Raw genomic sequence first — 15,434 nt, 5'->3', positions numbered from 1 at the left:
TTCTGATGTGTAAATGACCATGCAAAAGCAAAATTTTTCAGAATGGCAATTTCTGCATGTTTTCAGGCAACAGAGCAAATGCCTGTTGTTCTTCTGGAAAGCAGGTACAAACAGCAGGTATCAGGACCTTAATTTTCTGCAGAAAATACACACTTTGTTTATATCATGGCAAACAGACAAATGCAGTTAGTCTCCCAAGGACTGTGTAAATGTCTCAATTTCTTCAAGCACTGCCATATTTCACTGACATAAAATGTTAGCCTGGCATCAGGGTAAGATTATAAAATACATTTTCCAGTTTATTGTGTCCACAGAAATAAAGGAACACAGACATAATCAGCGTATATGTTCATATTTTTTCAATGTGCCTAAACTCAGTATATTTGTGAGATTCTAGATGAGTCAGGCTCCACTATTTGGTTGACTCCTTTTCCTTTCTTGCAAATTTTTTTCTTCTGACTAGTCCAAGCATCAGTGATTGAGGCCATGCAGAGAAATGCACTTAGGTATCTGAAGAAATCTTAGACTGTTAGAGAAGACATCAGACATGACTTGTAAATACTGGAACTGTAGCACAAAGGTAGATATTTTACAGCTTTAAAATACCACAAGATACATTTTTAAGAAGACCACAAGAGGTTTTTTGGGGTTTTTTTATTTGTTTGGTGTGAAAAACCTGTGAAATGAAATGTAACTCTGAGGTGGATTTTTTTTTTTTTTTTTTTTTTTTGGGGGGGGTGTGTGTTTTTTTTAAAGATATTAAGAATTAGTGTTGTGGAATAGGGTTTTCAGTGAATTGGAGTATGGTTTTGTGCTCAGTATGTGGGCTTATTTAAAATGTTACTCTTATCTTAGTACATTATTATGTGGGGTATTTTTAAGTAAAATACAATTAAGTTACTGGTAAAAATTTGAATGGCCTTAAATATTTCATATACTACTTCTCACTCTTAAGTCACGTGCAGTGAAAGTGAGACCTGCTGCAGCACACACGTGCCAGCTGGCACTGGCCTGCTGTATGGGGGCCTGGAAGGTGTGGATTTTCCAGATATTTACAGTCCAGTTTCTGCATGGAAAGAATCAACCCCAAACTAATAGAACATAATGGCTCACGGTAACTCAGCTACTTGTTGATTCTTACAAAAGCATCGTGGCTTCCTCCCACATACCTCTGTAGGCAGAGAAGCCTGCAACCTAAAATTTTCTGTAGTACAAATACCAGTTCTTAAGACTTTCATCAGTTATGGAGATGAATTGGCTGGCTGCAGTGCTCTGCATGATACATTTTAATGCTCCATATAACCTTTTTGATTTATTTTGGTATCATCCTTTTTCATAGTGCTTTTTGTATGTCAGAAATCCTTAGGCTCCTTATGCCAACTTGTTTCTTCAAGCTGCCCACTTGCTGAGGTTGCATTTCTGGTCAGACCTTTGTTTCCAGACCTTTTTCCTTCCCTATTTTGTGTGTGGCACAGGCAAAAGGGTACAGCTAATTACCTCTTAAAGGAGAAATCACAGAGACAGCAGCTGCTGCAAACACCTCCCAGCAAAGCTGCAGACAGAAAATGGCTGTCAGTGAAATGGTGTGTTTTACTCTGTACTTGCAACAGAAAGTGTATGCCAAGGAATGAATGCATGGCCAGTGAGTATCAGGGCCACTCCCTTGTTACGTTCTGCCTTCACTCTGAAAAAGGGACCCAGTAAGCAGCATGAGAAAGTAGATGGCGATCCCTGCCTAACTGTATGGATACAGTTATAATTTTTCATCTGAGATTCATTTTCAGAGCTGAAAGGTACGTCCAGAAAACAATCACTGAGATCCTAACTAGACGCTGACCTGACGAAGTAAGTGGGAGATAGTCCAGCACTGGGCTTTCTAATGCTATTCAGAGTAAAATCACCACTGTGTTTGGGGAAGGACAGAAGTAGGGATGAGAGGGGGGGAAAAACCCTACAAAATGCTGTATTTCATTCGGGGGGGGGGGGGGGGGGGTGTCTGCCTGTGAAACAAGTAAATGAAACCTAAGGGCAAAAGCATACCTATATAGATGCCTGTGTTATAGAATTCACAGTCATGGAATACACTGAATTGGAAGCGACCCACAAGGGCCATTGAGTCCTCCTAGATGAAGGTATCATTTGAAAAGACATGACTTCCTACAATGATTTAGTTACAAGAAGTTTGTAAATAGATTTTTTTGTTGTTTACTTTTACTTACTACAGTTAGATTCTACAACTTCCTTCTGTCAGGAACTCAATATAGAAACACCCACCTTGAGAGAAAATAGTGAATAAAATGAACAATAACATTGGTGGTTTGTTGTTTTGGTATTTTTCTGTTAGGCTTTTGATAGGGCCTATTAAAAACTTACATGTGCAGGATGTACTGCTCCAACTGGATCCCTACAAACCTATGAGGCCTGATAGGATTCATCCAAGAACCCTTCAAGAGCTGGCTGATGTAATCACAAAATGTCACTTTTGAGTGGTCCTGAGAATCCAGAGGCCCAGCTGGCAGCTATCCAGTTGGAAGCTGGCAAATATTGTCCTGATTTTCAAGAAGAGAAGGAGGACCCAGGAAACTACAGGCCTGTCTGTCTCAGTTCAGTGTCTGATAAAGTTATAGAGAAGTTTATTCTGGGGGTACTGAAAAACACCTGAAAGGCAATGCAGTCCCTGGTCACAGCCAGCACAGCTTCATGAGAAGAAAGTCCTGCTTATCAACCTGGTTTCCTTTCATGATGAGATAACCCACACAGCTGACCAACAGAAGCCAGTAAAGTTTTTGACACTGTCTCTCACAGGATCCTTCTGGACCTAATGTGCAGCCCACAACTGGATAAACACATCATGATCCCATGAGTAAGGTTGGGCACAAAGGTTTATAGAGAAAAGGGTAAGATTAGACTGGGAATCTGTCACTGAAAGGGTTCTGCAGGCCCCCATCCTCGGCCCAAGATGCTCTTTAACATCTTAACATCTTCATAAATGACCTGGACACAGAACTGGAAAGGATACTGGGCAAGTTCACAGATGATACAAAACTGGGAGGAGCTGTTGACTCCCCTGACAGGAGGAGACCCTGCAGAGAGACCTTGATAAATCAGGGGTCTGGGTAATCAGCAACAATATGAATTTCAACAGGGGGAAGTGCTGGATTCTGCATCTGGGATGGGGGAGCCCTGGAAATATGGACAGACCAGGGAATGAGACACTGGAAAGCAGTGCCAAGGAAAAGGGACCTGGGGGTCCTGGTCAGTGACAAGTTGAACATGAGCCAGCAGTGCCCTGGCAGGCAGGAGGGCCAACCCTGTCCAGGGTGGCATCAGGCACAGCATCACCAGCTGGGCCAGGGAGGGGATTGTCCTGCTCTGCTCTGAGCTGGGGCAGCCTCACCTCCAGTGCTGGGGGCAGCTTTGCTACACAAGGAGCAGATGAGGTCACTGGTCTGTTCAGCCCAGAGGAGACTGAGGACAGACCTCACTGCAGTTACAACTTCCTTTTAAAGGGAAGAGGAGGGGCAGGCACTGATCTCTCCTCTGGTGCCCAGTGACAGGACCAGAGGGAATGGTCTGAAGCTGTGTCAGGGGAGGTTTAGGTTTGCCTATTAGAAAGAGGTTCTTCCCCCAGTTGGTGTTTGAGCATTGGAACAGGCTCCCCAGTGAAATGGTCACAGCACCAAACCTGACAGAACTTGCGAAGCATTCAGACAATGCTCTCAGGCACACGGTGTCATTCTTGGGCCTGGTGCTGTGCAGGAGCAGAAGCTGAATGCCATGACTTTTGTGGGTCCCTTCCAACTCATCTTATTCCATGATTCTGTGAATAATTATTTGGTTCAGTTCCAGTGCTTTTTACATGATTCAGAAGGATTTTAAACTAAGGGTACTCTTTATATCATGGCTAATGACCCTGCCAAACAATATATATATGAGTCTCCTATGGTCTCTGATAAGTTATGGTGACAGTGACTTTCAATGCCACCTTCAGCTTTCTTCTTCATCTGGAGCTTCACTCTGTATCACAATGCTTGGATTAGCAACAAAAGGCCCTGATGAAGAGCCAGGACTGCCACGCCTTTGCCACTTTTTAGATTCTTGGGGTGTTTGGGTGTTTTATTTTCTGTTTCTCAGTTGCTACCATGCATGATGGGTCATGAAGCTGTAGTAAGGGGAGATGTTCATACTGCTGAAACAGACTGTAAGAGCTGTAGCAAACAAAAACTACTGCTGTGCTCAATATAAAAAAAAAGGCAAGGAGATTGTTTTGAAAGGAGAAAAAAGGTGATATTTTTAAAAGTGTGTAGTATCTTACTAGCCTGCAGTTTTAATAGTACTGGCTACGAAGAGGCTTACAATGTATTTAATTTCTGCATGTTTTGTGCAAGTCTTATCCAGGTCTGCATTTCTTTTCCTTACACAATACAAAAGGCAAAAAGCAAGCTGGTTTTCTTTGCTGGCCTTTGCAGAAAAAAACTGTGAAATGAAGTGTAACTCTGTTATGAATGGGATGCTGTAATAACTACATCTGTGACTGTCACTACATTAGAAGTCATTGTGATGTCCCAGTGCCTTCTTGTAGAATTTCCTAACTCTTGCTGCTTCTGAAAGAACTTGCTGAGTGTCCCTTAATTCAGGTTTTGACACTGTATGCCTGCAAAGGGGGAGGTCAGAAAATGTGCTGACATGAAAAGGAACTGTACCCTTTGTACTGAAGACACTGTTGAGGGAGGTTTTTACTTTAGATTCTGAGCCTAAGAACTTTAAAAAAGAATACCCCATTTATTTTTTTTTCTTGTTAACATCCCTTAAGTAATGAGTTCCAGGTGCTTTTCTCCTGCTGCAAAAGCAGAAATGCAACAATTTTTCTTCCCAAGCTTTTAAGTTAGTGTTGAACCACTGTGCAATGCAATGGCTATGTACTTGAAAAAGAATTTATTTCTACAAGAGGATTTTGTATAAAACAATAGAGTACAAAGGAAATAAGTCCACAGATTTTTGTGTTTTAAATTCTTACTCTCTGAAAGGAACTACTAAGATGTCTTCTAAAAATGTAGAGGTTCACTGATTAGGAAAGAAAACATAAACTTGACATATCACTGCATAAGAAGCATCACAGGGGTGTGAAAGACACATTCAGAAAATGGGAGGTTTGACATTTCTGGTAAAATTTAACCTAAACATGATAGAGAAAGCATCTGATTATCTTTGTTTTTTCTTCAGTCCCATCCCATCACCAGGATGATAGCAGGTAAATTTGCACAGTTTATTTCTGCTTCTAGCTAATCTTAAAAGCCCCACCCCAGCCTTGATTTTATACTGAGGTTTTTTTAATACAACATAAAAGTTCCAAACACGATTTTAAATACACAATACAGTTTCATCCATTTTCAGAATGCCAAAATTAATTAAGTTGTTCAAATCAAGAATCTTTAGCATCTGCAAAACAGAATGATTGTATTACCCAAGTGCAAAGGTAAATCCCAAAATTCTTGTATCAAAGAATTATCTAAAGCCAGAGTAAAACATGGGTGTGCCGTTTGTTTTGTGTGCCTGTGTTCTCAGTTACAGTGAGCCTCTAGAAATACAGAAAGGTAAATATTTCTGTCAGCTGATTGTTTTAGCAGTCACATAATCCTTCCTTTGATGTCCTGGGTCAATGAAATCTTAATACCATCGGGGTTTAGTAGAAGATCTATTGAAAGAGTTGCCTGTGATCTTTCCTGCAACGGAAACAGCATTTAAAGTTATTACTGTTTCACAGTGAAGGAATATCTGTGCATTCTTGATTGCCCCAGCTTTCTAAATTGAGATTTTTTTAGGTAATCAATAGAGTGTAACTGTAGCTACAGAGTTAACAATGATCTCTTTAGCTTTCTAGGGCTACCACAACAAAGTCTGGAGAAGACGGGGGTGACCCATGGTGGAAGCACTACCTCTCTTGGTTATTACCAGGTTACTCTGAAAATAATGTTGGAGACAAGTTACCAGAGCAATACTGTGTGATGCACTACATATCCACATACCTTCTCATCTTTAGTCAACAGTCCTCTTAAACAGTACTGAGGTAGCTTTTCCAGCTTAGGCCATTTTAGTGTCTAACATCAAGGTATCATGATATGTACTGATTCATTTTTTAGCGAAAACAGCAACAACATTTCTCAAAGGCTCTTAGGAAAGGTACATCATTTTTTTTTTTGCTCTAGGGCTCGACTCCTGTTCCTGCTGAACTGAGCCAGTGTGTAAAATCAGAACTGATATCAGCTCAGTAGGCACCGGAGGACGGGTCCATCAACAGCCTGGAACAGCAGCAGCAGCTGTAAGTTGTTTCCGACTGGAGCTGCCACCATTTCCTGCAAACAACACATAGCGCTAGGCTAAAACTGCAGAGAGATCATGACAGCATCCATTAAAGAGAAGACTATAAAACAAAAGGTTTATTGACAATTTCAGGTTAAAGTCGCAAACATTATTTCCTCTGACCTTTAGGAAAGCATGGTAAGCAAATTACTGTAGGAAATGCTTTACATTTGCACTGTTTATTCTAAACTAAAACTGAAAGTCCTTCCCAGCTTGCCTCTGCCTCTTATCCTCCATACAGTGAACCTCAGACACGTGCATTCATTGCAAATCTGCCCATTCACCAGCATCGGATCTCAGCCAACAAACACTCTGTCCTGCAAAGAGTCTCCTCTCCCTTCTCTTCAGGTGCAGAACTTAGCCACTGTGAACAAAGAGGAAAACAATCACTGTTCACCAATCAGCTAAGCTCTGCACCTCGCCAGAGATCTTGGTCTCAGCAGAGATAGTTTTCAGAGGAGGTTCTTCTGTGATGCTCTGCTGCTTTCCTCTGTTTTTGGTGGGTTTGGGGTTTGTTTCTCTTTTTTTTTTTTTTTTTTGGGGGGGGGGGGTTGGGGTAGGGTTTTGTTTTGTGGTTTTGTTTTTTTGTTTGCTTGGTTTGGCATTTTTTGGTGTTTTTTTTTTTTTTTTTTTTTTTTTTGTGGGGGGGGCATGTTTTTTGTTTGTTTGCTAGATGGAGAGGATTCCACGCTGTGCACACGTCAGACCATCAATGGTGAGTTTCATGCTAGCAGCTGTGGTCATGGCTGCGTGGTAATCCCTGGCAATGTGATTTTAATCTTAAGTCACAAATCATCATGCCAGGAACCCAAACAGCCATAACATTAAAAGAAAGCTGTGCAGTCACACAGAATATTGTACTCACAGAATATTGTACGCAGTATCTTTAGATTTTATGTTAAAGCTCACCATGCACTTCCACTGTCTGTAAAGTCAAAGGGGTAATTCTAGACTACTGCTAACACCTGCATACCATGTAATTTTCCTGTGCTAGATACTTACCACCAGAAACTTGTAGAAATTTTGATTTTAATGTTTGTGCCCTTCAGACACTTGAAGATACCTACCAGATTAAGAACTGCTGAACATAACTCAAATTCTTTGTGAGTCCTTGATAACTGGGAGTACACAAGAGAGTCTTCTGCTCTAACTATTTTAAAAGGTGTCTCTCCTACCCCACAACTGACATCCTGCCACTCTACAGTCTGATCCAACTTTCCCAAGAAGTTTTCTTGGTAGGAACAGTTCTTATCTATACAGAAGAACAACATAAACCAACTGGCTTTCACAGTATCTGTCACTGGCTATATTTCATATAAACAGCAAAAACCACTACAAAATCAAGTGGAACTCAGAGTCAAATACTCCTAGAACAGGAGAAAATTAAGATTTTTTGCTTGGTATCAATAAGGTGACAATGTTTTTGCTAAATTAGAATCCTGAATTTTGATATCACAAATTAGCTATAAAATTTTGTGAACAACCAAGGCAATCAGTCTGTTGGATGAGTTATATTATTAACCAAAAATCTGAGATATGCTGTGGTGGAAAAAACTTTCATACTAATCTTAATGGGTCATATGTTAAACATGCTTGTGTAGACACTGTAAGGCTACATCCAAATGTTCAGAGAGAGAATTGGAAAAGTATCTTTGCAAATTTATAGCCTACAGCAATCTTTATTCCAAAAATATTTTTGCAATTCTTCTTTGGTGATTCTTCTCCTTTAATTTCACAAACAAGTTAGCTTCTTCATGTTAAGGCTACTTTTCTTAACTCATAATCAATCTTCAAAACCTCAATACCCACAATTAACACAAAAACATCTGAATTATCAGCTTGTTCTCACATGATTCATATTTGCCTCCAAGTTCATAGTTTCATATTTCCACATTGGGATCAGGCTCTTTTCAAAGACTGTGCTGCCTGTCAAGTAAACATGCATCTCTATTAAACAGAAATGCTCCTTGCACAATTGAAATTTTTGTAAGCACAGTTAAGAATACAGAATGAGTAACAACTGTAGGCAGCGCCTGGCCTTCTCTGGGCATTCAGACTTAACAGTTGCCTCTTGTACAGTCCATTACAACAAAGCCATTCTCCATGTTCTCCAGCTACGCCTACATGTATGTAACTCACTGCTCCCGCAGCTGGGCTTAAGAAAAAAAAAGAAAAACAAGCCAAGAGGATATGTAGCAAAGAGTTACTTCTCAGCCTAAGTAGCCACAAGTGGTATGGTATGTCAAAGTTTACCATGTTCAGTGAGCTCTGCATATTCTTTTTATATGAAGCAAAATCGAAGTGTTAGGATTGAAAAGAAGAATCACCTTTTCAGAATAACATCTCTGCCACCACTTTGGCTGAAGATGCATCCATATGTTCTTGTGCTGCAGCAAAGCATTTCCGTGCAAGTTCTTGTTGTTTTGCGTCTTCATTCACCATTAATTCACCATAGAGATAGACACCCATAGCCTGAAAAAGGAACGTAACACACAAGCATCCTACACCAGTAATAACTAGTTAGCTGGTTTTTTGCCACTGATCTCCCCTTATTCATTTAAACTAAAAATGAAAGAAAATAGACAATCCAAACCACAGAAAATACCTTTTATTCTCTAATGCCTATTTTAACCCCAAGAAGAACTAATTTTCTCTGTGTCTCTTCACCCTAAGGATGGTTATCTATATGCTGTGTTGATCATGTAAAACAGATTATTAATGTAACAGTTCTGTGTTATGACATGACAAGAAAACTTCCTTGCCACTTTTCAGTTGAATTCTGTTTTCTTTTACCCACTACTTGATTTTTTTCCAAATGTCCCTTGAGAAAAACAGTTCTCCTTCCTTCAACAGGATATACATTTTCTTTCCAATTGTCATGTTTACTCACACATCCATGAACAAAGACTGAAGTACTCCACCCTAAAATTCCCATTTGGTAATTCTGTAGCTGGACATCAACTGCATATGGGCACGTCTGTGTTTGACTCCCTTTATATCAGAGATACAGTTTAACATGCATGAATTCTGATTGGGTATGAAGGCAGGCTTTTTCCTAACTATTTAGTCTGGACAAAGCAGCTATAAAAAAAAGGTAATGGGCCTCCTGCAGGGAGATCTGGTCCCCTTTCACCACTGCCAACAAAGCTCTGGCCAACTTAACAGGAAACATTTTGGAGATAGTCTTTTTTTTCCTAATGATATGGTTTTTTTAGCTAATTACAGGAATTCAGTAAATGTTAAACTGAACTTACCAAAATAAGATTACACATGTGACAAAATATTAGCGGCTTGGCATATTGACTTTTACAGTTATTGCTTGGACACTTGCAGGAGTGGAAAGATTTGGATAGCATTGAGAAAATACAATTTTAAATGCTATTCCTAGCAATTTCTAGCATTTGCTGGTAAGCCTTAAAAACCCCTTCAGCCAGAAGAGAAATTTAAAGTTTAACAACAACTGAAGTAGAAGGAGAAAATCTCAGAGTGGCAGAAATCTGCCAGACTCCTTGCCAACTCCCTGGGCATGCTCTGACACCAAGAGAACCAAAACCTCAGATTTCTAAGGTCTGCAGCTGCCCCAACATCTGGCAGCCACACAAATGGCCTTGGAACTGGGCTCCAGTTGTTCTCATTGAGAATTTTAAAAATGGTGAAATTTTCTTACTAGAGGAGCTACCTTCTCTACCCAGCATTAATAATTCTCCCCTAGGCCTAAACATTAACATGCAGTAAGCACACTGGTGTTTTGTAGAATTTCAAAGGATTTTAATAGTTCAATTGCATCTTTTCACAGACTTTTAAAAAAGCCATGTTATACGATCAGTACGGACAGGCAACTGCTCTAAGTTGTAATCACATCAGAAGCTGTTTGTGCCACTAACTGTATGCACTGTTGAAGTAAATTAAATGAAGATTACATTAAAAAGTTGTAAAAATTATTTCCCTATGTTGTGGGTTGAGCTGCCTCCTATCCCATATATCCATCCCATATCTTGGATACATTGTTATGTCTCGCAGCTGAACCCCGCCCTCTTGGGCGGGAGCCTGCAGTTCTTGCTCTTTTTTTTCCTGTTTTCGGCTCTTGCTTTTGCTAGCTCGGCTGCTTTTGCCTTCTTCGCTTTGCCTCGCTCTGCTCTCCGGCTGCCCCTGCCACCGTTTTTCTTCCCCCCGCTGTTTCTGTTTGGTTTTTTCCCCCTCTTCCTTCTCTCCTCCCCCACCACAAGATTTGAACCAGCTCCAGACCTGATCTGACCTGAGAAGTTGGAGAAGTCCCGGGCCAGACGGAGACGCGTCAGCACCCTCCTCATCCCAGTAACCTGTCTTTTCCCACTATTCGGTGTTGGGGAGTGGTTTTTTGTCAATAAACCGGTTTTTCCACTTTCCTCCGAGCTATTTTCCTTCCCGAACCCAGGGCTGGGGGGGGGAAGGGGTGGTGGAGGTTTGGTTTAGGGGACTCCTTTTGGAGGTTCTTCCCTAATTTACTCCAAACCAGGACACCCTACACTGCAGAAAATTTCTTTATTTAGCATAATAGCTATTCCAAACATAATGCAATTCTGTATGGTTTTGTCAACTCCAGGACTTCCCAAACTCTGAACCCCCAGGTTCTGCTGGTGGTTATCTCCATCCTTTCACAGAACACAAATATGCACAGTATATGTAACTCCTTATGAAATAATGTTCTTTCATGTCTTTGTTTGTTTGTTTTAATACAGAGCTTGCCAAGAGCTCTGAGGCCTGTTTACAGGCTGAGATATAAATAGAAGGTATACTTCCAAGCTAGAAGAATGCACAACAAACTGCAATAATTCAACTGTGCTCTGTTGCTTGAAAGCACACAATCCTCATTGGCTGCACATAGCCTTGTTCATTGTCAGCAGAAAAGGTAAAGACATTAATATCTTGTCTAAATTTTGACATATCTTCACCATTTTTTTATTTTTTAACATACATTTAAATATTTAAAATTCATCTTAGGCAGTGAATGTCTTGATTTTATAGGGTTCATAGTGAATAGAGATAAATAAAAGTGAACCAGAAAACAACAAGGCAGAGGTAAAATTAGAATTCTAAGTTCATGTATGTCCAGCCTTTTAAGGCCTTCAGATTCCTCTCTTAGCATGCCCCTACCCATGGAGAGGCTAGCATTCCCTGGAAGTACGCTGTTATGCTATACAACTTCTGGTTGTCATCTTCAGAACTGAGGTTACCACAGCACTGACTGCTTTGCACCTACCTCATACCTGCATTGACATTTACAGCCACACCTGCTTTCCTCATCCTGCAAAAGGAACCTGCTGAGAGGTATCTTCCTAGCATTACTCCTACCTTTGGCTTGCATAAAATGCAAGGAGAGGAGGAATTCTATCCTATTTTACCACTTTACAAAAGATTAGCATGTTTAGGTGGTGTTGCATATGCCTACCCTAGGTGGTTTCCTTAAATTATAATGTTTAGGGGACCACAGAAGAAAAAAATGAATATACAGCCAAGTTTCTGACAAACTGCAGCAAAAAAATATACTAGAATATATTTTTTATCTCAGCGTAAGGATATTAAAAGGTTGATTGTTGTCAAAATGCTAGTTAAATGTAACTTACCTGATCCTCTCTAAGGAATCTCTCAACATCTCTGTACCCAGGCTCATATTTGTGTTTAATGACAAGTTCACACCACCGATGTCGAATCTTTGAGAAGAAAAATAAAACTAAGTAAAAAACCCCAAACATACAAACAAACAAGTTTTGTATTTTATCTGTTCGAGTGTTAATAATATATCTGTAGTTTGGCTTTTTCATCTTTGTTAGGTTTGTGCTTTTTGGCAGGTTGCAGCCTGGCAAGTCAGTCAGCTGGACAGAGGAGCCAGACCTCCGTGCATCTCAGCCTGAGCGTTAGAAACATAGGATGCCCAAAGACTAACTCCTGATTCTGTGATAGAAATTAACCCAGATCCAGGCACACATATGCAGCATCTTCACTGCCACTGTTTCCAGTCTTGATCTTTTTTTCTTTTAAGTTAGGCTAGCCATTATTTCTTTCATATTTTTCAAAAAAGGGTTGTGGAGGTGATGGGAAACAGAGATTAACCACTGCAAAGGTCTGGAGAAGCCAGAAAATACAACTGGTAATATTCCCTATGTAAGTGTATCATACAAGTGATAAAAAGGCTTAAACGTATTTCTGTACCACTATTAAATCCGTGCTGAAAGGATAGATGTTAGATATCAACCCATGAAACAGGGAGCTTTCACTTAAATTAATCAGTTCTGCTACTAATAGATTTTAAGCACATTGTTAGGCATTTAAAAAGCTGTCATGGTCTTCTACCAATACACATTGATAAAAACAGTTACTGACACAATGAAACAAAGTTTTGAAGCAAATTGCAACTGAAAAAATGTTTTTACATAAGTACTATGAACATAAATTACATGTGTGTTGTCTTTACATTTTTGACTTTGCTCTTAGCCACTCTTGTGGCATGTGTCACTGTACTCTCCAGTAAAGCTTGCCTAACTGTAGGCACTGATCAGCCTAACATTCTATATTGCATCAGCAATTCAGTTAAGGAAAACAGTTAAGTGGAATAACTCAATGCTTCTGTTTCAGCTTCCTCTTTTACCATCTTTCAAAAGATAGGACATCTAATGAAAATCACCTTGCATAGTAAGAGTGAAATGTTAGCATTTTTAATAGTTTTCAAAACTGAGTAAAAATTGTGCTTATATCAAGTAGCTGAATACGAATCTTTTTCTGAATGACAGATGTAGTGATAACATTAAGAAATTAAGACAGAAAGGGAAGACAGGGAAAAAGATGCTGTTGCTTTGGAAGTAAGGTTTTGAAAATAATTTCCTTTTCATCCTAGTTCCTTCCAACTTTATAGCTCTGGAAAAAATTTCACAGAATTACACTAGATTAGATGTTAATCCTACTGGCATAACAAAAAGTGATAAATGCCCACAGGTCCTATGTACTTGATAACTCTTTTCAGCTGACCTCTTATACAAAATAGTTTGAATACACCTTAGAAAAATAAAAAGCTGTGAGATTTTGGGGCTGGGTGGATTTTGCACTTGCTGCATTTAAGATACTGGATAGATACGCTGCTGTGCATGATAGGGAATAACTGCTGTCTCTTACAGCATTTTGCTGTTAGAACAGCAGCTGCTAGGATTCCTCCTAGTGGAATCATAGCTAAATTTACAAAAGAAAAAGCTTTCCAAGATTCAACTCACTTTGCTGTAGATGCCCATATTAATAATGTAAACCTTCAAAACCCTACCCAGCTGCTGCTTCTCTCAGGAGACACTACAAGTTTCTCCAGTACATCTTCTCAGGCAACCCAGCTTTGTTACAGGGTGTTTCTCATTGCACCAAGCAGCTCCTTGCCTGGATGAAACTACCCAGACTCAAACTTAAACATACACCTATCTGTAAGACAACTTAACTAAAAAATATAAACATTTTTAAAAGATACACCTTACTCTGCACATTCTTCCATATATAACAAAGAAAGAATCCAAACGGAATTCCTAATGTATTCTGATGGCAACAGGGAGAAACGTGAGGAGGAGAAAAGGTCTGTGGTTCCCTCCTGTGATCACTGCTCTTCTGCATCTCACGATACAGCACTTATCCCAGAGGTAAGCAATCAAGCACAGCTTCTGTGCCTGCTCATGACCTCAAACTGTGCCTTTAGTCAACAGCAGATTATAAAGTAATCTGGGATGGGGCTCTCTTCATACCTCCTGGTGGAGCTGTTATTTCCCTTGCAGTTATTAATAGTATTTATTGATCTAAAGGTGGGGTCACTAGACTTAAGGGCTTACATTTCTGAGTACTCTTGATAACAAGTAGGGACATGGCTTAAAGAGCAGAGAACCCAGTTTGCCCCCCAAATATCTTCCTTGGTGTAATCGTTGCATTTCCACAGAGAGCAGAACAGATGTTCTCTCTGTGAAAGGTGTTCATGTGGTCTTACTTCCTCACACATTAACATCATGTATGACTGACACTGCATCATAACCTGATCATCTAAATTCCAGCAGCTTTAGAAAGTACAGAACTAAGCCATGCCTGTTCCTTTAACTGTTCCTTCCTCCATATGGTTTCTGTCCTTGGCAACCAACATCTATTCAAACAGTTAAAAAGAAAAATATTTATTTGTTGAGTGAGATCTGAGACAGCACACACACTTTTCTTTCTCTCTTCTGCCTTTTTCCTTTTCTTTCCCAGGGTGAGTACAAATCCCAGCACATTCCCAGACCTGAAACACTGGCACTTGGCCAGCTGGGGCAGGACTAGCATGCCTCTTATCCTCAGATTACATATTTGCCTCCCGCCTGCCCAAAATGTTCCCGTGGCAGAGCAAACTGCAGGAGAAGCAATGGCTGCTGAAGGGCCTGTGAAACTGCCAGCTCAGTCAGCCCTGCTGGCTCCCTGTGACTTGTACAAGACTCAGAGCAGAGCACAGAAACCAAGGCTGGCTCCGAGTGCAAGAGAGGCGGGGAGGGGGGGGCTTGCACAATGTGGACAGAAATATATTGGTTACATTCCTGTCCCCTGCACCATATGGTGTGTAGACAGCATGTGTAGACAGCCATGGTGCCTAAACTGAGGCTTAAACAGTTTCTCAGACACATGCACTACAAAGAAGCAATTTTTCTATAATATTCCACAGCCCTAAGGCTGTTTCCACAAACATAAGAGTTTTAGTCACATAAGAGTAGGAAAAAAAAAAAATCAGTTCCCAGCATCTCATCCAATGCTTAGAGTAGCAAGAGCAAAATGGACCCCAGAGCTTCACAGCCTAATGAATGAGTCATGTGAACAGGGGCTTTCAACAAAACAGTCTCAAAAGGAAGTTCTGAAAACCAAGTAGCTTGTGGTAGGACTGGGCTAACCATACCGCATCCTGTGTAGGCTCTTCTTGGCTTTTCTTTTCCTCCCAAGAGCAAATACTCAGTGGAAAAAAAAAGAATTCATTACTCCCCTCACAGTTTTCTTTCTGCACGTTTCTCTGTGCTCTTCTACAGTTCAGAGATTCACAGCATCTGTCACTTTGGCTA

At 40.3% G+C, this 15,434-nt stretch overlaps 1 protein-coding gene across 3 annotated transcripts in view; it reads right to left on the bottom strand.

Annotated features, from left to right (window-relative positions):
* Nucleotides 1–4,920: 4,920 nt before the first annotated feature.
* The window catches only part of AOPEP (aminopeptidase O (putative)), a 186,609-nt gene continuing 176,095 nt past the window's right edge, over nt 4,921–15,434 (bottom strand). For 2 of the 3 annotated variants that reach the window (XM_066338814.1, XM_066338816.1), the window contains exons 14-16: nt 11,964–12,050; nt 8,688–8,832; nt 4,921–5,723 (exon numbers count right to left, since the gene is read on the bottom strand). In XM_066338814.1, the coding sequence (XP_066194911.1) occupies nt 8,692–8,832; nt 11,964–12,050 (228 nt within the window). In that variant the 3' untranslated portion in view covers nt 4,921–5,723; nt 8,688–8,691. Of the gene's footprint in view, nt 5,724–8,009; nt 8,516–8,687; nt 8,833–11,963; nt 12,051–15,434 lie in introns of those variants that run through there. The other variant, XM_066338815.1, reaches the window with a different exon arrangement.

The sequence above is a fragment of the Sylvia atricapilla genome, chromosome Z (assembly GCF_009819655.1).
Source record: "Sylvia atricapilla isolate bSylAtr1 chromosome Z, bSylAtr1.pri, whole genome shotgun sequence".
In the NCBI taxonomy this organism is placed as follows: domain Eukaryota; kingdom Metazoa; phylum Chordata; class Aves; order Passeriformes; family Sylviidae; genus Sylvia; species Sylvia atricapilla.
Note: the sequence above shows the minus strand (reverse complement) of the source record. Positions and strands in the feature narration are given on the sequence as shown.